The sequence below is a fragment of the Aspergillus tubingensis genome (genome assembly GCF_013340325.1).
Source record: "Aspergillus tubingensis WU-2223L DNA, scaffold_4, whole genome shotgun sequence".
Lineage (NCBI taxonomy): Eukaryota > Fungi > Ascomycota > Eurotiomycetes > Eurotiales > Aspergillaceae > Aspergillus > Aspergillus tubingensis.
This window is the reverse complement of record NW_023336278.1, coordinates 968,204-988,832: the sequence shown is the minus strand read 5'-3', so window position 1 is coordinate 988,832 and position 20,629 is coordinate 968,204. Positions and strand designations below refer to the sequence as shown.

The 20,629-nt window shown below is 49.2% G+C and overlaps 7 protein-coding genes across 7 annotated transcripts; 3 read left to right on the top strand and 4 right to left on the bottom strand.

Moving 5' to 3' along the window:
- Nucleotides 1-472: 472 nt before the first annotated feature.
- AtWU_02883 (short-chain dehydrogenase/reductase SDR) lies at nt 473-975 on the bottom strand (the record flags this gene model as incomplete). Its single annotated transcript, XM_035497996.1, has 2 exons — nt 473-783; nt 894-975. 2 exons carry the CDS (start codon nt 973-975, stop codon nt 473-475), a joined length of 393 nt encoding a protein of 130 aa, XP_035353889.1.
- A 1,363-nt stretch (nt 976-2,338) lies between these two features.
- Nucleotides 2,339-7,044, top strand: AtWU_02882 (WD40 repeat-like protein; the record flags this gene model as incomplete). Its single annotated transcript, XM_035497995.1, has 3 exons — nt 2,339-2,908; nt 2,965-4,917; nt 4,972-7,044. The coding sequence occupies 3 exons, from the start codon at nt 2,339-2,341 to the stop codon at nt 7,042-7,044; spliced, it is 4,596 nt and encodes a 1,531-aa protein (XP_035353888.1).
- Nucleotides 7,045-7,805: 761 nt separating this feature from the next.
- Nucleotides 7,806-9,026, top strand: AtWU_02881 (NACHT and WD40 domain protein; the record flags this gene model as incomplete). The annotated part of the gene is made up of 1 exon (XM_035497994.1): nt 7,806-9,026. The coding sequence occupies one exon, from the start codon at nt 7,806-7,808 to the stop codon at nt 9,024-9,026; it is 1,221 nt and encodes a 406-aa protein (XP_035353887.1).
- A 1,443-nt stretch (nt 9,027-10,469) lies between these two features.
- Nucleotides 10,470-12,238, bottom strand: AtWU_02880 (putative GPI anchored cell wall protein; the record flags this gene model as incomplete). The annotated part of the gene is made up of 3 exons (XM_035497993.1): nt 10,470-10,497; nt 10,550-11,951; nt 12,010-12,238. The coding sequence occupies 3 exons, from the start codon at nt 12,236-12,238 to the stop codon at nt 10,470-10,472; spliced, it is 1,659 nt and encodes a 552-aa protein (XP_035353886.1).
- Nucleotides 12,239-16,011: 3,773 nt separating this feature from the next.
- AtWU_02879 (prefoldin-like protein) lies at nt 16,012-17,820 on the bottom strand (the record flags this gene model as incomplete). The annotated part of the gene is made up of 1 exon (XM_035497992.1): nt 16,012-17,820. One exon carries the CDS (start codon nt 17,818-17,820, stop codon nt 16,012-16,014), a length of 1,809 nt encoding a protein of 602 aa, XP_035353885.1.
- Nucleotides 17,821-18,108: 288 nt separating this feature from the next.
- AtWU_02878 (TFIIH/NER complex subunit TFB3) lies at nt 18,109-19,368 on the top strand (the record flags this gene model as incomplete). Its single annotated transcript, XM_035497991.1, has 3 exons — nt 18,109-18,154; nt 18,204-18,444; nt 18,501-19,368. The coding sequence occupies 3 exons, from the start codon at nt 18,109-18,111 to the stop codon at nt 19,366-19,368; spliced, it is 1,155 nt and encodes a 384-aa protein (XP_035353884.1).
- Nucleotides 19,369-19,662: 294 nt separating this feature from the next.
- AtWU_02877 (uncharacterized protein) lies at nt 19,663-20,526 on the bottom strand (the record flags this gene model as incomplete). Its single annotated transcript, XM_035497990.1, has 1 exon — nt 19,663-20,526. One exon carries the CDS (start codon nt 20,524-20,526, stop codon nt 19,663-19,665), a length of 864 nt encoding a protein of 287 aa, XP_035353883.1.
- Nucleotides 20,527-20,629: the final 103 nt, after the last annotated feature.

The window sequence follows — 20,629 nt, the reverse complement described above, 5'->3', positions numbered from 1 at the left end:
AATTCACCGACGATACCATGACTAGTATAGTTCATTTCTACAAGATCTCCTATTCAACTGTTACTAACTGTCAACTACTACTACAAGAACATGTTACTACGGCCAATCTAGCAGAGTAATACTATAACTGTCAATTTATCTTTCTATAGAATGAATGTTGAGTGTATACTAGCTTTGGAAATTGTTACACTACACTACAAATGACAAGAATTACTCTCACTGCGGCGTCTACCACCCGAACTCCACAAAATACCCTTCATCCTCCACAACCATCCCAGACAGTTCTTCTGGAGACCCCTCTGTTGCCGTGCGGGCAATCGGCTGTGCCCCCTCCCCCAGCAAACTTGGCACGGCGGCCTCCCCCAAAGTCCGTTCGACAGTGACCCGGGCAAATTACGATTGAGAGAATATTCTCCTTCTGCAGGCGCACCGCATCCACCGCATTGATCATGTTAAGGGCGGTTTTACTGCTTCAGTAGGCTGGCAGCTCCCAGATCTTAGCATTATACTCCGAGGTAGGCGAGTAGGCTATCCCAATCTGCCCGAGGCCGCTGGTCACGTCGCTGATGCGCCGATCAGAATACTTGGAAGCACGAAGAAGAGGAAGAAAGGCATCTGTTACAACAACCACCCCGAAGATGTTGGTCTCGAACACTGCGCGGTAGGTATCACGCAGCGTGGCGTTGGGATCAGATGATCGATCGATGCCGCCGTTATAGACAAGAATGTCGAGTGAACCGAACTGTTCCCGGATATAGATAGCGGCAGCCTTTGGATACGTCGCTGTCAAGGTCTAGTGCCACTGGTGTCAGCCCATCGGAGGAACTGCTTAGTTTATTAATACTACTTAGCTTCCTCGGCTTTCTCTTGCGTCCGAGAGCCAATGAGAAGACGGTATTTGCTGGTGATGGCAAGCTGTTTGGCTGTGGCATACCCTAAACCTCCGTTGGCACCGGTGATCAAGAATGGCTTCATGAGAGCTATGGCGAAGAGTGTGCAATGGAGTATGTATAACGAAATTTGTGGACTTAGGTGATCTGAAGACGAGGTACTAGAATAGGAGCAAGCCATCAATTTACTGCCGTTATACCTACCTGAAGGACTGGATTCAATCAGAGTTAAGGTGTACCCAACACCTGGACTAAACCGGGCTTTATTATGACTGATATTAGAGATACTTCTTCGCAGGTCATCATGGAGAACATATCATCAAATCAATATGAAGAATGACACTTCATCTGGGCTTCTAAACCCTATTGCCGAGTTAGCAAACTGGTTCACCACCTTCCCTCTCTTTCTTACAGTCAACAATACACCAATTTCCAGCTACAAAAGCATACTGCTGCTAACCCTTGGTTCATGGACTGCCTTTGTTTATAATGGAGCAACACGCATAAGCAGGTACTGCCTGCACAGGGTCACAATGTAAACAGTAAGCGTGAAAGCTCAGTTGTCCATTCTCATCCATCCATTGTTCCAATATCCCGCCTGCTACTGATGGATGGGAACATTGATAACATTCATCCTCACAACATAGATGGGACATACTTCTTGTCTAGATCGAGTCCAAGCCTGCATAATTGACTGGAACGGAGCAATCTTGCTGTTAAGCTCCGTTGGGTTCACGTCTTCGTCACGGTGTGTCCTATGGTGCTGAAATATATAATGCCGCACGGAGGTGATTCTCATAAGGACCGAAGATATGGGAAAGCCTCACAAAATTGACATCGTCCGTTCATTGCTGGTCGGCTAACGGATATTCTCAGTAGTCTCCATCGACGGCAGAGTGTCTATCAGTACTGCTAGCCATATTGACCGCAGATTATTGTCTCTATGAAAGGGGACATCCTGACCCCTTGTGCGAATACTATCAGCATCAGCCTTGAGGTATCTCATACCCGATTGAAGGTGGTGGGTGTAATTGTTTGTCTCGCTGCAAGTGCTCTTGAGATGCAGCAGCAAAACATGTTGATAGTATGGGCATACGAAAGTATATACATCAGATCACGGAATGATTCACCTTTGGGTGTTGTTCAGATTGTGGTGAGCTCCGTTCCTGCTAGCAGATCCAATCGTTGTTTGTGCCGACCTACTCCGTAGCGCTGCGTACTAAATGTTAGAATCCCTGTGGGGTTTACGTGTACTTCGCCCTATTGTTGGGCGCCAATTCATACATGAAGCACTAGGAACAACTCGGAAAAACGGAAAATTGCTAGTCTCTCAGCCCTTAGATTGAGAGCTGAGAAAAAGCAAATATTCTTTGTTGGTTTAAAGATGCCTGCTCATCCCCCGACCGGCGCTGTTCAATCGAGTAAACACGCATAGAACCCCGCGCACCATGGGTTGTCCCAAGCTACGAAATCTCTTTCGAAAGAGGCGCTCCAAACAACAGCCTCGGGAACAAACCACAAACTCATCGTATAATCCATCAAAAACACCGCCGAATGCTTTTTCTGGTACCTCTTCGACCCTAGAGCAAGTAGCTCAACCGAAACCTAAATCAGATGCCTTGCCTGCACAGGATGGTCAGGTTGTATTAAGCTCTGATGCTACTCTGCCTCACAGAAATCTGAAGATCGAGAGACGCAATCTCTGGCAAGAGGCATACAATACGTTGGATGAGAAGCAGCGCCAGAATATAAAGCCATTGAAAGAAAATGATCAGAACGGCGACAATCACGATGACGATGCAACCCCTGTACGCAAAACACTAGATGATGTGATTGAAACCGTCAAAGCACAATACGAAATAAGAATGTCGAGAGGAGGGGACTCACGACTTCGGGATGCTGCAAGCAAAATCTTGACAGCCACATTGAGCTGCAAGGATATTATCAGTGCAATCGTGGCATTCGACCCCACTGCCCACGCGTCAAGTGCCTGGACAGTCGTCTCCCTGGGATTGACGGTATGTTTGACATCATTGTCTAATCACAGTTCACTTGTCTAACATAGTGTTGGTAGATGACACAAAATTATCGTGATCAACAAATGGCTTGGTTTCAGTCATCTGCCATCTTGACTGACATCCTAGCTCGGTATGCCGTTATAGAGAAGCTTTACCGCGACGAGAGCTCCGAGTTGAATGACAAAATTGAGGATGCCATCTTGAGGGTCTATATCGCTGTTCTGAAATATACGGCAGAGGCAATGATCATCTATCGCTCAAATACAGGAAAGAGACTGATGCGTAGTGTGGTGGCCCTGGCAAACCTGCCCCTGACAGAAATTCAGTCCTCGATCGACACGGAAGAAACTCATCTGAGAAAGTGGTTACAAATCTATCAAGAAAAGCAGCGCAAACAGGAGGCCAATAATATACTTATTGGAGTTGACAGACTTCTCGACGATATCCGTGGTATTGCCCAGAATATCAATCTCAACAAGCTGCCGATAGCTGAAGGTGCTCACTTCAATTCGCACATGGATGAGGATCAGGTTGAATGCCTGAAGAATACCCGAGTTGAGCTTCTTGATGATATCACGGACTGGGTAGATGAACCCGAGGGAAAGACCATATTTTGGTTGAGGGGTGTAGCTGGAACTGGAAAATCAACAATTTCCCGGACAGTGGCGCGGAAGCTGCAGGAGAGAGAGCTGCTAGGAGCAAGCTTCTTTTTCAAAAGGGGTGAAGGTGATCGCGGGAAAGCTTCGCGATTCATCACCACTATCGTTAAGCAATTAATGATTGCTCTTCCCCAGTTGAGGAAAGAGATTGCGGCAGCCATGGAGGATGACTTAATAGTTTCCACATCACTGAAAGAACAATTTGACCAATTGTTGTTGAAGCCACTTTTGAGCATGAAATTGAGCAATGGACAGCGCCTACCGCTCGTCGTTGTAGTCGATGCCCTGGATGAGTGTGAAGAGCGAAGCATTGAGACGATCATTCGACTTCTTCCTCGGGTGCAAGAATCGAAAACGATACAATTGAAGGTCTTCATCACCAGCCGACCCGAGCACCCAATCTTTGAGGGCTTTGAGCAGATAGAAGGTGAACACAAAGATGTCGTTCTCCATGAAATTGAACGTCGTACAATCAAGCACGATATGGCTCTATTCTTTGCGGACCGTTTATCGAAAATCCGAAAGAATAAGAATCTTGAAGATCTATGGCCTGGAGAAACCAAGACACAAGCTCTGATTGACATGGCAATGCCGCTATTCATCTTCGCTGAAACTATCTGCCGCTTATTAGGGGACTACCGATGGGATCCAGACGACAGCTTGAACGACATATTGAAGCGTCAATACAACAACTCTAATCTGGATAAGACTTACTTGCCTGTTTTAGACAAACTCCTCGAAGGACAGGATCGACGAGCTCAGAATGAATTGGTTAAGCAATTCCGACAGGTGGTTGGGACAATTGTTGCTCTCGAAAGTCCACTTTCTATTGCTTCGCTTTCAAAGCTGATCAATATGGAAGAGAGCCCAATCCGCCGCAGACTAGGCTCACTTCATTCAGTGCTGAACATTCCAGAGGACAACGACAAACCAGTCAGAATGTTCCATCTTTCTTTCCGTGAATTCCTACTTCATCCAGAGACAAAAGAGAAAACAAAATTTTCAGTGGACGGGCAGTCAACACATCGCGATTTGGCTCATAGGTGCATTGCAGTCATGATGGATCCCCAACATGGACTTCGACAGGACATCTGTGACCTGCGCAGACATGGAACCTCTAGAGATGATATTACCACGGAGCAAGTTGAAAGGTGTTTCCCAGCAGAACTGCGCTACGCTATCCGATATTGGGTCCATCATCTTACCCAAGGAGCGTTGAATATTTCTGATCAGGACGAAGTGCTTAACTTTCTCGAGACCCACTTCCCTCACTGGCTGGAAGCAATGAGTATCTTAGGGCATTTGCCAGAAACAATAGGCAGTGTGAATATGTTACTCTCGATTGTACAGGTAAGCGTCATTTCTCTCTATTAGCGAGCTGAACTCACAGTGTTCAAAATACAGACGTCACATTCAGATCGAATATTCAAATTTCTGTACGATGCAAAACGATTCATTTTGAAGAATATGCAGATCGCCAAAGAATTTCCGCTGCAGCTGTATTCCTCCACATTGCTGTTCGCGCCAGAAAAAAGTACGATCAGGAACACGTTTTTCCACTATGTGTCACCATATTTCTCTCAACTACCCAGAGTGCCTGAGGACTGGGGTGCTGAATTACAAATACTCGAGGTTGGAGATGGACATGTACGTGTCTTGGAGTTTTCTCCTGATGGACAGATGCTCCTCACACAGACACAGAATGATAGTTTGAAGCTGTGGGAAACCAGCACTGGTGACTTGCTAAATACGCTTGAGAGAACTAGTTACTACCCCGTAAACTGCGCATTTTCACCAGATGGAAAGTTAGTGGCTCGGACAACCCCGGACAGCAACACAATACTATTGTGGGACTCTTTTTCCGGCACTTTGAGACATACCTTGAAAGGAGAACATGGTATTATTGCGATGGTGTTCTTATCAAATGAGCAGTTGGTCTCGGCATCCTTCGACCGAAACTTGACAACATGGAGCACCATATCCGGAGAGCTACAGGAAATTGTACGCTTGGAGTATGAAGAAGAAGAGGAGTCCTTCTCTGAATGTCTTCGGGCCGAATTCTCGCGCGACGGTGATTTACTGGCCTGCGTCCTATTGAATGGCAGAATAGAGCTCTGGGATACAGTCAAGGCCGAATTACGACATGCACTTAAGAGCCCTGAAATAATCAGTTCATTAGCATTCTCACCGGATGGACAACTCCTAGCCTCAGGGTCAGTGGGTGGCATGTTGGAATTTTGGGATACCTGTAAAGGATCCCTGCATCATACCCTGCGCTGCCATGCTGATTGGTGCCGGATCTGTTCTGTGGAATTCTCTTATGATGGGCGATCGCTGGCTATAGGTTGTGGGCAAGGGCTTACCATCTGGGACATATGCCATAGCCTCATATTATCCACCTTTGCTAGCCACACAACGGTCATTGAGCTAGTCAGGTTCTCACCAGACAACAAGCTTGTGGCTTCCACAACTGGTGATCAGGTGACTCTCTGGGATACCACTCGTCGTGGAGTCCAGCATGCTTCACAAGGACATACAGGGCCTGTAATAAGAGTACAACCTTCGCCAACTGGAGCATTCCTGGCTAGTAGCGCCCAGGATGGAACGGTGAGGCTCTGGGACGTTTCCACGGGCACAATGCGACGCGTACTACAATGTCACACAGATACACGCGCTTTGGAGGTCTGTATATCCCCAAAGGGCCGCCTTTTAGCTGCGTCCTCAAGCACCGGACTCATTAAGATATGGGAAGTATCGAATGGGACCTTGCAGCATGAATTTTCGTCAAACTGCTCTGTTATCACGAACTGCATGTTGTTCTCACCGGATGAAAGCTTATTTTTGGCTACTTGGGGTTACAGAATGTGCTTATGGGATGCAGTTACGGGCACATGCAAGTGGGCTGTGGATCAGGATTTCCCGAGAATTCATTCAACCATGAGATATGCTCCTAAAGTAGCTTTCTCACCATCTGGGAATTCCCTGGCCATCGGTCATATGTCTGAAAAGACGGTGAGACTGTTGAACATGGGGACAGGCATGGAGGAACATATCTTTACCGACTGCTCTACCGATCAATTACAATTCTCACCTGATGGCAAGCTGTTGGCGGTGGGATCTGTTAGCACCGGAGTTAAAGTGTGGAATGTTTCCGACGGCAGCTTGCGGCAGACCTTGGAAGAGGACGAGCCATCATGGTTTAAGGAAGCCAAGAAGAGGGACGTCGGATATTCGTGGCTTTTCGACAGCGACATGAATGAATACAGAATTCATCCAAAGGCCCAAGGCAACATTATATCGGTGACTGATGATTGGATAGGCATCGGAAAAGATAGGCTCTTATGGATTCCACCTGAATATCGGGGATATTGGGACGCAAAAGCAGTTATTGGGAATACGGTTGTTTTGGGACTGTTGACAGGTGATGTAATTTTTATAGGCATTTGCCCCGAGAAGGTTAGGGAGGCTTGGAGCTAACTACATCACTCAACATTCATTCATGCCTGTGGTTTTGTGTTCTGCTTTTTTTTGTCGTTTGTAAATTGAGAAGGTTTTCGCTCCTCACATATGTATAGGAATCGTCACTTCAATTGAACTCAAGCAATTATCTCACTAATATCATTATTCACATGTTATACTTACAAGACATGTTCATCTTTGCGAATAGTTCCAATGTCTACATTGATTAGCCCTGATTACCCTAGTCATATGTATGGCCTGCACCAATTAATCTGCTCATAGGGTAATGGACTGATTTCGAATCTGAAGAACCGAGAGTCATCACAGTGCCAGTACTATAATGCACCTGCAAGGCAACTTCTGCTTATATCAAGATTACATTCTAGCACTGCATTGTGAAGATCTTTCGACATGAAGATGCCAACGCATTAGAAGGATTCTACAACTGTACCAAGCACATTATCTGAGGTTTAGACGAGCAGGTCAAGTTGCCAAATGCTCTTTTTCCCACTTGTAATATTTTAGCATAGACGGCGGCTAACGATATGATAACTCATCAACAAGGCTATCTCCTCCCTCATCCAAGCGTCGATTGGCCACAACAAAGCAAGGATTACAATCCATCCAAAAAGGCGGCGCAGCATCATGCAGCTACAGCGGGCTATGCTTTTCAAACCCCGCACTCGAAAATAGAGATCGAGACAATATGTGAGCTTCCCTATTCCACAAATCCAAGTATTCAACAACCACATCAACCCACAGTGAATGCTACTACCACCATGGCCACCACACTCTGGGACCCAGACCGCATCCTCCAAATTACCAAAGGCCCTCACGATCAAGGAATGTTCTGTCTTGGTCGCGCGCGCTCCAGATACGATAGTCGCTGTCGCTGGGACATCCCTTATTCAGACTACCAGATTATCCGGAAATCGTTAAGCCAGCTGGCTAGGAAACTGCCACATGAGATATCAGACGACGAGCTGAAAGAGATAGCTGAGCGGGGATTATGCGATTATCATTCTGGCCAGGTGAACGAGGTCGTGTCCGGATGGCATGACACCCTTGCCAGTCTTCAGAATTTGTACTGGCCGTATAAAAAGCAGACGGGGACGAGGCATCCATTATACCAGGTACTTCAAGACGAGATTAAGGAATCTTCCGGATTTCCTTCACCAGGGGAAGATAGCAAGTACTCGGAGTTGATAGAGGCGGGGAATTTGGTAGAGGCGGGGAAGTTGTATGATTTTCGGGCTTTGCAGACTAGGCTTGAGAATACTCTGGATAATTGTTGGGCTCAGCGCGAAGAGAATGATCGTCTGAGGGTGGAGGCTATGTCAAGAGAACAGGGCTGTGGACTTCTTAAAGAGCTGCTGAAGGAAGCCAAGGCTGAATTGTCCGATGTGCAAGGCAATAATAGCATGCTCACATGTACCATTAGTGATTTACAGGGTGCATGCGATCTTAAGACGAGACAGTTAACGGAAATAACGGCTGAGTTGTCAATTGTGCGAGGCAACAATAGCAGTCTCAAAGATGCTAATGAGGAGATGCGCAAAGAGGCCGATGACAAGCAGAAACAGCTGAACGATATCACAGCCGAACTGTCAAATGTACGGTGCGCCAATGAAAGAATCAGAAACATCAATGAAGACAAGCGCAAAGAGATAAATGGCAAGCAGGAACAGATTGAAACCATCACCTCTCAACTTGCCAGCGTGTCAGCAGACTTGGACATCACTACGAAAGAATTATCAGTCGCTTGTGAAATGAAAGGGCAAGTCCAGAATGATCTTCACGCGGCACTCGAAGAAATCAGCAATCTCCAAGCTCAGCTTACTGAGATTCAAGTACAGCAGTCCACTACAATCTGGTGCATGATCAAGCGTTGGATTCGAGAGAAAGCTTCATGGTTATCTCGTGATAGACGGAGACGTGGAATGCGGGATGAAGACGAAGAGGTTGCACTTGCTCCTGTGAAACCGAGTAATCTTGGTTGAGTGATATCTACACATCTTTAGGGTATATGCTATTTTGATATGAGGTTCTGCTCTTTATTCAGCATCGGTTACCAAATGTAATAATCAAAAAATCAATAACGATAATCCAGAATGACAGACTCAACCTGCAGCACGTATTTTCTTTTGCTAAAGCCATAGTACTTATTTCACCGATTCAATTCCACATGACGCACTGCTTACTTCTTCACTATCAGAGCCTTGCACCGCCCCATCGAAGATCTCCAGATCAGCGTGTGCCCGATGCGCATGCCTTTCCAGATGATCCGACGCAGCCGTGCAGCCAAGAAAGACGCGAATGCTAACACGAAGTGTAGAGCATCAAATTAATTGCATGAATTGCTTCTGCACGTTCAGGTCAGACAGCAATCCAGGCATTATAGTACAAAGCACCATTATGCATGATCTTCACAGTGATCTAAGCATATGACGAAGCTCCATTACGTACAATGCCTCTAGGGCAATCATTCAACCTGACAAATTACCTTGAAGACTACTACTCGGTCAGAATAATTTGGAAATTTCTTCAATATCTCGCCAATCAGATACCTCAATAAACCTATTGAAAGCAGCAGAAAATCTCTATAGCATCCACCAAGTGGAGTGGAGATTTATGTTTCGAGCCGGGTGTTGACGGATAACGATGTAGCGAAGGGATCAGTTTCCACAGGGACCAGACCCATCACAGACCCTTTGTATACCCTGTATTCGGGCCGATTGAGAATTATGGCATACAAGTTTGTGCTATGCTAACAATGCTTTATGGATTGTGCACAGTAAGCGAAGGAAAACGGTGCTGCCTGGGTGGGTAGACTAAGGAGTGATGGATAATATGATGTGGGCCGGGGTCCCGTGTCCACTTAGTACGGCTTACCCTGCATAGCCCACGTTTTTGTAAGGATAGATGGGATCTACGATGTAAACTTATATAATACTATGTATAATGGAAAGTGATCATGGGGTTACTGTTGGTATTCAGAATGGGTTTGGATGGCATGTGTGCTTCGTAATCTTCGACCTTTTCTTTTTCTTGTGTCTGACATGGTTATTCTCCGGGACCTTGCTGGATAGATGTATGCATTGAGCCAGATGAAGAACTTCAACACAATGAAGGCAATACTACGCGGATTCGTATCAAATGTCTGATAGGCATACTTGATTAATGTAATTAGACCAGACCCGAGAGCTATAGCTTATAATACACCGCTACTAGCTGACAATAGATTATCGTTGATATAACCAATTTTGTATTTCCAATATCCATATTTTCTCCGGTCAGAGACCGTATCCGGCGCCCGGTTAAGTGTCAAAAGAAGGAATGGTCATGTCTTGAACTAAAGGGAATAAAAAATCAATAAATAGAGAACATAACGGGTCCATTAATCATGTTCGCGTTGCCGGATGCGATCGCTATGTCTGACGAGCTTAGCAGACCGTGATGTACAGACCGAGACTAGATTTTCAGTTAGCAGTAGTTCACAGAAGATGCCATAGAATACACTTACGGAGAGGGGTTGTAGTCCTCAAAGAAGTTGAGGTAGGTGCTACCAGCCTCCTTCATCTCGTAGCTGACAGTCTGACCAGCCGGGCAAGAGAAAGTGGAGATCAGGTAAGAGTTGCCAGGCGAGAGGGTGAAGTCGCCGTAGTCCTGCTTGACTCCAGGAGCGTTGTTGTAGGTCGTCGACTCGCTAGCAGCAGACTCGAGCTGGGAGAAGTCAACCTTGCCGTCTCCGCTGAAAGTGTAGTCGGAGGTCTCGAGCTGATCCTTGGTAGGGAACAGGAAGATCAGACTGCAGGTCTTTCCAGAGTCCGAAGAGGGGATGTCGAAGTTGAAGATGGTCGAGACGGTGGAGGAGACGGTGCCGAAGTACTGAGTACCATAGGCGGTGTCGGGAGTGGAAGAGTTGATCGGGACGATCAGGTGAGGGTACTCATAGTCGCCAGAAAGATCAGTGGGGCAGCTGGCAGAGGAAGACTGAGTGGCAGTGCCAGAAGGCTGGGCGCTGCTGGGAGACGCGGAGGTCTGGGGGTAAGAGGGAGTGCCAGACGGCTGGGGAGCAGGAGTTCCAGAGGTCTGGGGGTAGGAGGAAGGCTGAGGAGCAGGAGTGCCGGAGGTCTCAGGGTAAGAGCTCTCAGAAGGCTGAGGAGCAGGAGTGCCGGAGGTCTCAGGGTAAGAGCTCTCAGAAGGCTGAGGAGCCGGAGATCCGGAGGGCTGAGGAGCAGGAGTCTCAGAAGGCTGGGGGGCCGGGGTCTCCGAGGACTGGGGGTATGAAGGAGTCTCCGAAGGCTGAGGAGCAGGGCTCTCGGACGATTGAGGGTAGGATGGAGTCTCGGATGGCTGAGGAGCAGGGGATCCGGAGGGCGCCGGCTGGGAACCAGCGGGAGCAGAAGACCCAGGTCCAACGGGGACCAGCGGGACAGTGGTCTCTCCAGGAACAGAAACCACAGGAGTAGACTCAGCGCCACAGTAGGTTTCGGTCACATAGACGGTCGTCACCTGCACGGCGCCGCTCGACTGGGGACCAGGGCCGTAGGGCACGGAAGCACTGGAGGCAGGACCACCAGGTACCCAGCTAGTCGACGCACCAGCGCCAGGGACACCTGGAGCGCTGGAAGACGGAGCCGGAGCCGGCTGGCTGGACTGAGGGGCGGGGGTCGAAGCCGGACCAGAGCTGGAGCCAACAGAGCCAGCACCCGAGCCCGAGCAGGAATCAGCCGTCAACTTGATGTTCTCGCAGCCAGTGACGGAGGAGTTCTCAGTGGTGTAAAGGTTCAGTTCATTGTTGTCGCCAGTTTGGCAGGCAACAAAATCGGCGTCACCGTTGTACTCCAGCTCACCAGAGGAGGTGATGGAGAAACCCGACATAGGAGATTTACCCAAGTCACACTGGAACTGCGTGGTATCGCCTGTCAGGGATGAGTGGTTAGTAACATATCCGGTATAATTCATATGTGGATAGCTTACTAGTCACAACACAACCGCGTCCGCTGCTATCAGTGATGCCACCGTTGGAGTCAATGCAGAACTGGGTTGCGGGAAGTCCACCACCGATGCGGTTCTGACCATCACCCAGCTGGCCAATGGTGCCAGAAGCATCACCAGAAGCTGTCAGGTGGAAGCAGCAAGAGTCGCTCCGGCCAACAAGGGCATTAGCCCCAGCAGCGAAGGCTGCAAGGGTCGCAACGTTCTTCATACTTGCAAAAGCGAAAGTAGACGACAGCTAGAAAGCAAGCGAACGGATTGGGGGCGATGTAAGAATAAAGATTGTTTTTGGAAGAGTTATTGGCCGGGGTAAACTAACAAGCAAGCCGAAAAACCCAGGGTACGCTCAATATTTATAAACTATAGTGGGTACATAAAGGGCACGTCATGGGCAATTGCCGGTGGTAAACCGGACAGAGTCAACACGCACACCTCCACAGCACAGCAGTTCGAAAAAATAGAAACAGACATTCAGCCAGTTGCAATGCTTCTGCTGGACTGGCGGTTGACCATGGAAAAGAAACATGGAGGGCCACCGTTGATCCCGCTAGGCACCACCGGACAGCGAATAAACAAGCTGCAAGTTGTCCGACAACGCCGGGCCTGGAAGCTTCGGGATTGAAAGAGCAATGAAAGCAGACGTCATGAGCATTGGGCCTTGTGGAGGGGGGAATTCTATGAAAAACACCCGATCTGGAAGTTGGCTATGAGATAGAAGCGGTATCAGTGGCTCGGGCGATGCAGGGCACAAGCCAACTGTGGACCCAGCCCCATCGAGCAGCCTTTGGATCGGCCGGGAACCCTGCCCTGGTCAAGACCTTCCGGACTCATGGACTCAGGCGGGTTATTGCGAGTCCGGTGGCGAGATGGCAATGCCACCCACGGTACAACACGCCATTCAGCCATACATAGCGAGTATTGTTGTTATCCATACAAGGAACATGGGTAGGACACCCACGGGCCTGCTTCTATTCATAATCGCTCACAGCGGAAAACCGGGAACGCAAGGTAAGCGACAATGCTCTATGCTCGACATAAGCAATCAATACTGAGTGCAAGTATCAAGCATAGTCCGCGTAAGTCCGGAGGGATGTGGAGGGGGAGCTATAGCCACCATCACGGCCTAACAACAGGGAAGGATGGAAATCCTGGGATTAACCGGGGAAGGGTGCCTTGCATTATGCTCAGAAGGGTTTGGACTCGAAGCATATACGACATGCAGTGCGGAGTAGGGGGATACAGTTGACGTTGACTCTTGCCTTGGATGTGTTGCTTAGGACTTCGGTGAACAGCTTTTGGATCCCGCTTGGGAAGCAGCATAGCCCGCGTAGCAGCAGTACAGCAAGCGACTGCATGTCATGATGGAATAATCCTTGGCATGGTGGATTATTGATGAGTTGATTATTCGATGAGAATAGTCATTAAAATGGAGATGAGGGACTATCATTCTACTCTTTGGGAAGGTCGGAGAAACCCGGCAGAACCCAGTCCACCCGGATCAAAAGTAAATCCGTGTTCCGCGGGTGGGGGATGACGCCAGCCTCTTCCTCCATCCAGCTTCCATGAGGCTTCCAGGATCCATTGTCCTATTCCTTCTCTCGTCTGCCGGCAATACACCACCCGAGCCACTGCGCCACGTCATGGGGTATTCTTACTGACCCTATGCCTGGCTCGCTGCCTTTCCCTCCCGAGAACGCAGAGCGGAAAAAGAAACTGAATATGAACCAAAGACCGGTTCTAGGCAACCCTGACCGTAACCAATCTGCCTCCATGGGACAATGGTAGCAGCCATGGTTGCCTAAGTGTTTACCCAAACGATAATGATCAATTGTGTCAACAAACGATACACAAACAGATATACTATGAGCCGTACATATATAGAAACAACCCGGTCAACGGCAACACAATCCCAGGATTCCGGCCTGACCAGCCTCGTGTCATTGGCGTCCATCTGACAGGTGGGCAACGCAGCCCTGTTGGCCGCCAGTGCCCTATAAGCTTCGCCGGCATCTGGATGGCTGCGCGATCGATTTCAATCTATACTCTTTTAGCCATTTTTAATATTACTTTTCTATATTATTATTCTCCATTACATCTCCGGAACACGATTAGATTCTCCGTCGCGCTTCTGCAGTGCGTCGTAAGTAAACCCGCCCCATCCTGGCTCCATGCTTATCTCCCCACCTCAGCATTTCTCAATCTCTTGAACATCGAACTCTGGTTCGAACCATATAACCAGTCCATCCTGAAACACGACTTCTCAGTCAAAGCAGTCCCATTGGGCCTCCGGGGAATCCCTATCACATTTTCACACTCTCTCACCCTATTCACGATCCTCAAAATTCCAATCTCATCAAAAGCAAAGCCGTTGAGAACGGGGCACTTTGCAGACCAAATCCCCGCACTGCACTCTGTAGAAGCTTACGTACACCCTCACCTTACAACGGTCAATCAAGGTCTAGACAGTTGGCTGGAATCCACCTAAACTCTGATCCCTCTCTACTCTGTTAAGTGAGTTATGTGCTGGCCCACCATCCATGTGTCCAGGATGGGCAAACAAGTGGGTTATCCCTCGACCTGTTCGATTCCAGACCTTTACAGTAAACCAGCAGCACAATGCTCCGAACAATGGGCTCATCCACAATCTGAATTTTCCGCAGTTTTTTTCCCACCTCTCTCTACCCTTCATTCAGTCAAGGATCGGTCCGACGGACGGACGGACGGAATAATGCTTATGCAAAGCATTCTGTAAACGATCCAGATGACAAGACACAGATGGATGCCTGCAGGACTCGCAAAATTTTGATTTCGTCGGACATGCCGGGGTTGGACAACAAACAACCCCAACATAGCATCAGTTAAACCAGTTAACAATCAATTAGTGATTCCCTTGACTAACAATAATGTAATGCGCACGTCCACCAGTGTCTCACACGATCCAAGCTGGCTGAGTTGAACTAGAGCTGTCAGAATCAAGTACAGCACATCATTTCCATGTCGATCTTCATTTTAAAGTCCAGCTGCCCAGTCTTGACCTCATCGAGTCCCTAAGCAACCGGCGATCGATCAGGCAGCCCAGATCGACTCTGAAATCACAAAGTAATAGAGCAGTTTCCCATTTGTGGGCCAGCCAGCCAGCTAGCCAGGGTGTATCTGACGTAAATAAATAAATAAATATTTAACTACTTCATCAAGTAATGGATGCTGATCACTCAAATCCCTAGGATCTTCGTGCGGTCTGCCCCGATAACTATTGAACTAAAGCAACCCAACCATCAATGATTTGTTTATGATGTAAACATCATTATGATGCTATGAAACTCTACTGCGTCTTTTACCAAGCGGGGAGAAGGGAATCATGAGGGGAAGGGAAAAGCTCAATTCATTGTTCACATGCTGAAACAGATGGATGGATGGACGTTGCTAGTAAGAGTCACATAGATGAACCACCGGTTCACACTTGTGGCTGGCAGGCTCCGTGCTTGTTGACTTGGATATCAGGTAGTATCTGGGTATCATTGATAGATGCTTAACTGCGGAGAAGAAGCGCTTATTTATACCCCATCCCATGGAAACTGGACATAAGGCAGAAATCTTATAGCTATCCAGGTACATGGTTCACATTAGACCTAGACTATTGCCACAGCCACTCCTACAGAGAGTTTGAGAAGGTTCATGGTATATATGTGTAGTATGTCGAGGGTGAAACGTAACCATGTCTCCATCTGTAACTGGCCGTAAGTACTCAATTGAGCCCAATACACCCAGTAACGGAAGCACAGTCAGAGAGCCCTATTCTTCATTCTTGGACTTCGAACTTTGAATGACTATACCATGGGAAAGTGGTATATTCATGCCAAGGTAGAGACTACCTTGGTTTCGGTCCTTTCTACGGCACAATGGTAGAATGAAAATGTCGCAGTATCATGCATCTGTGCATCGGTATATATTGGGTATCTGTTTGGGTTTCGTTCTATCTGAGTCTTACCTCATGCGGGCAGCCTTGAATCTGCTCACCCGTCTGGGCGCATCCTCAGTCTCAATTGGCACAATTTCCGGCTCCTCGCCTACGAAGCCGCCATTTTGCTGGATCATGCGGTTCCGGATCTTGTAGAACTCTGTTGCGATCTCCTTCTTATGCAGCTGCTCGTCGAGCTCATCGGGCTCTGGTGCTACTGCTGGACCTGCTGGGGTCTCCCGTTCAACGAGGGTATCGGCAAGAATCTTCCCTTCGGGGCCCCTGGGTGTAGGGTCTTCTTGCTCCACGATGTCGGAGATAGGCTGGGAGAAGGGCTTGGGTTCCGCTGGTTTAGCAGGGAACAGAGGTAGAGCTGGCCCAGTGGTAGATGTCTCAGTCTTGCGTAGAGCCGAGCGAGGTTCGGCAAGTCGAGAAGTGTTGCTAGGTTGGGTTGTTGACGCAGTGGCGTCTTCAGTCGCGTTGTTGGTTTTCCGGGCACTCTTGAACCGGGATACTTTCTTCGGGGCGTCACTCTGCACAGATTCTTTCCGAGCAGGTTCTGTGCGTTCAACAACAGCATCCTGAAGAACAGGCACGTTAGACTCTCGGACCGGAGCGACCTTCTTCTCCACAGCTGGAGGCTTGGAAGCCGGAGCGATGTCGAGTTCGTCAGCAAAAGCAACCTTCTTCTTCGGTTTCTTCTCCTTGACCGGCTCGCTACTCGTGTCTCCCTTATTCTCGACACGAACAACACTGGGCTGATCTAGGTCCTGCTTGATCTCGTTCGGAAGCGTTTGCGTGTCTTTTCCGGCATTCCACATTCCCCGAGCATTGAGCTTTTCCTCCAGCTCGCGCATCTGACGGTGATAGTCTTCGCTCAAAACACGCCTAGTGCTCCTTCCGTATTCGTCCTCCTCTTCATCTTCGTCATCGTCATAATCATAAGCATCATAGTCTTCATCAACAGAAATATCACTTGCGTCTTCGTCCAACTCAAGCTCTGCCACGACAGAACCGACTTCGTTCAGACTATACTGGAGCATCTCACGGCGTAATTTGGCATCCTCCGGAGACTCGTCGACTTCCATAACAGGACGCTCGCCATGAATTTCGACAGTCGGGTCTAACGCAGAGCTTGTCTCCTTAGCATCGCTTGCCACATATTTGACGGAGGGCTCCTCGCTGGCGGATGTATCGTCTTTACCAAGACTGTCTGCGGAAGACGCCTCCTCCGTACTCTGAGTGACTTGCTGAGAAGAACTCGATACTGGCGTATCGGCCTTAGCTACATCAGGTATATCCTTCACACCAGCCTTCTTCAAAACCTCCAAAAGATCGGTGGCCTCGCTGCCGGGTGTGGTTGTCTTGCTTGAAATAATCTCGCCGTTTTCATCGAGTTCTTCGAAAATCTCAGTCATAGGAAAGTCCGCCGTAGGTTCCACCGGTAACCGATCTTGGGAGTCGAGCGCGTACAGTTGATCCTCTGCCGCACGTAGCCGTTTCTCTATAGTCGACGCATTTTGCTTCACGTAGTCGATTCGCCTCGTTACCAGATCAACCGCCTGTTGCTTGGTTCGCGTCACGCCTTGTTTCTCTCCCAAAATCACTTTGACCTCCTCTTCATTGACCAGGGAGCCACCAAAGTCGCGTCCTACTCGGAGGTAATCATCCATTGTCGCATCGTCGTCCAGCTCGTTTATCTCGTCTTTGAGGCCATCGTATTCGGCCTCCCACGTCCTCCAGTGGTAGAGGGAATCTTGTAGCTTCGAGATGTTCCCCTCGAGTTCGAGGCGCTGGCGTTCCAGCTCATGCAGGCTGTTGTTTGGAACACCCATTGTAGAGTATGCTGAGAACTAGCCGGGGAAAGCTGCCGTTTCGTAGAGTGTGGAAGTGCACTGGGAGGGGGGATGTCCGAATAGAAAGAGAAGGAAGGCGGCGGCAAAGAAAAAGTTCCGCCGCGGAACAAGAGCGGAGAACAGAACATGATTGGCCCGTGCACGCAGCTGGATTATCAACCTTCCATGCCACTGAGGAATCACCGTCAATCGTTCTTCCTCCCAACCTGTCGCGTGCCTCACGTACTGTGCTGTCCAGAGCCTCTTTGAGCTGCAGTGACCCTCAAAATGCCTCCTGCTCGTGATATCATGGCTCACCGGGGGGATGACGACGGTAAGTCTACTTCTCATGACCCTTTTGAATATACACTGACTGTCAGCAGAGGTGTGCCCTGTCTGCAAATCCTCGCGGTATCTGAACCCAGACATGCGATTTCTCATCAATCCCGAATGCTACCACAAGATGTGCGAGTCCTGCGTGGACCGGATCTTCTCCTCAGGCCCCGCGAACTGTCCTGTGGCGGGCTGTCACAAGACCTTGCGCAAGAACCGGTTTCGCAAGCAGACATTCGAGGATATCAATGTGGAAAGGGAGGTGGACATTCGGCGCAGAGTGATGCAGATGTACGTCACGAGCAAAACCACTAGGCCCAGAAATGGTCTCACTAATCCTTCTCTAGTCTCAACCGCCGCGAAGAAGAGTTTGATTCGAAACGAGCCTACGATGACTTCCTAGAACAACGCGAAGAGATAATAGCGAATCTTGTCCATGGCACAGATGTGGCGAAGACGGAAAGCGATCTGCAAAGATATGCTGCAGACAACATGCGCTCGATTCGCGCGAACCAAGCCCTCGAAGCACAAGAGGCCTCGTCCTTCCGAGAGCAACAGACACACGAACAAGAACTGGCACGTCTTCGGCGAGAGGCAGCTAGACTGGAATATGAGAATGAGCGGAAGGAAATGCTTGCCGGTCGAGAAGATGTCCTCAGTCGTCTTGCGGCAGGTCGACCTGGCGACGCAGCGGCTATCGCCCGCGAAGGCCACAAGGTGTTGCTCAAGAAATCTTCTGCTCGTCGTAGTGAAGAAGACCGCATCCGACAAAAGCAAGCTGCTTTGCGTAATTCCGATGCCAGGAAGGCCGGCCAGGGTGCCCTCACCACGGCGGACAGGGCAGATGAAAGTGGTGATTCTGGTCTGATCAAGGGTCTCAAGAAGATCAAGACGCCCGAGCCTGAAAAGCCTTACGATCCTTTTGGTGGCCTCATTCCCAACAAGAGGGACTATTATACTCTGCGCGACCATTACCCGAACAGCTACCTCGACCCTATTCGCCAGGACACTCGTATGCAGGCCGGTGGATACGACCTTCAAGAATACTACTCGCGTACTCTGATGGAGGCCTTTGCAGGCCTTGGGTGCTTCATCGATGAGGAAGTGTCCAAGCGAGAGGTTACAAGTACGATGGGTATTCCCAGACCTGTGGCTACTGAAGGTGCTGCCCTGGCGGCTGTCTCAAGTGCAGGCGCTCCAGAAGCCAGCTCCTAACCTATGGTTATGATTTCTGATTCCCTCTGCTGATAGAGCTTCTGGATTTGGGTCGTTATAATATTGGTTGCGGCGTTTAGGCATTTGTGTTGCATAGCGATGGCGTTTTGTGACAGGTTTTGAGCACTCGGAAAAGCTATGACTGAGATTGTTCAATTCGTTCAGGTACAATAGGTATACAAACAGGTAAAGCTAGTACAAACCAATAAATTGCATGACAAAAGAGAATAAATAAAACCGAACTAGGAAAAAGAAAATAGTGTAATGTACAACCGTCTAAATAAATACATGGGCTCACAACTTGCCACCAGTGATCTGCTCTCCCAGCTGCTTGACTCTGTTCTGGATAACGTCCCAGCGAGCGGTCTCGCTCTTCCTGGTCTCGTTGACAATACCCTGGACAGTAGGGGGCACACCCAAGTTCCAGATGTTCTCGCCCTCCTGGTGGTCACTGCGCCAGGCCTCGTTCTCACCCTCGGGGAAGACCCGCTCAATCTCGGCCAGAAGCTGAGCCTCTGTGGTAATGAAGTTCCGAGCATTCATGTACAGCTCTTGCAGGTTGTCTTGACGCTCGGCCTCCTTCACAGCCTGCTGGTACTCGAGGCGGGCCTTGGACTCAGCCAGGCGGGTCTCGCGGTCAGGATCCGGCAGCACAGCGGTATGTTTGGGTAGCATGTCCTGAATGACGGAGTTACGGGTCAACCGCTGGTCTTCTCTCTCAGGCTGGCGGAGGATACGGTCCCGACGCTTCTGCTTCTCCAAACTCCGCTGCATCATGGCCTTGTCCGTCCGCTGCTTCCGGGTGTGTAGTTCCAGGAGACCTTCGCGGAGGTTCTTGCGTCTCATCTCCGCCATGCGCTTCTTCCACTCAATGTATTCGGTGTTGGGGTCATTGGGGTCCAAGTTGGTCTCCTTGGTCGGAAGAGGCGTCGCGGCATTGATGTATGCCTCTGTCGGCTTGTCCTTGCGGCGGGCCGGGAAGAGTTCTCGGGGGACGGGCAGGGTACCCTTGACGCGGGGCTTCGAAGGAAGATCGGGCTGAATGGGTTGAGGAATGTCGACGAAGTTGGGAGACTCGGGGCCGACCCGCAGGCAGGAGGATGAGGTGAAGCCGCGGAACTGCACGGTGGCAGCCCTGCAATTGCGGAAGAGAGACATGGTAAACAGTGTCTGTTTGCTCAAGGAGAGTGACGGAGCAGAAGTGGTGACTAGTGGATGGAAGAAAAAGAATTGATAGAGACCAGGTAGCCGGTCTACTTCG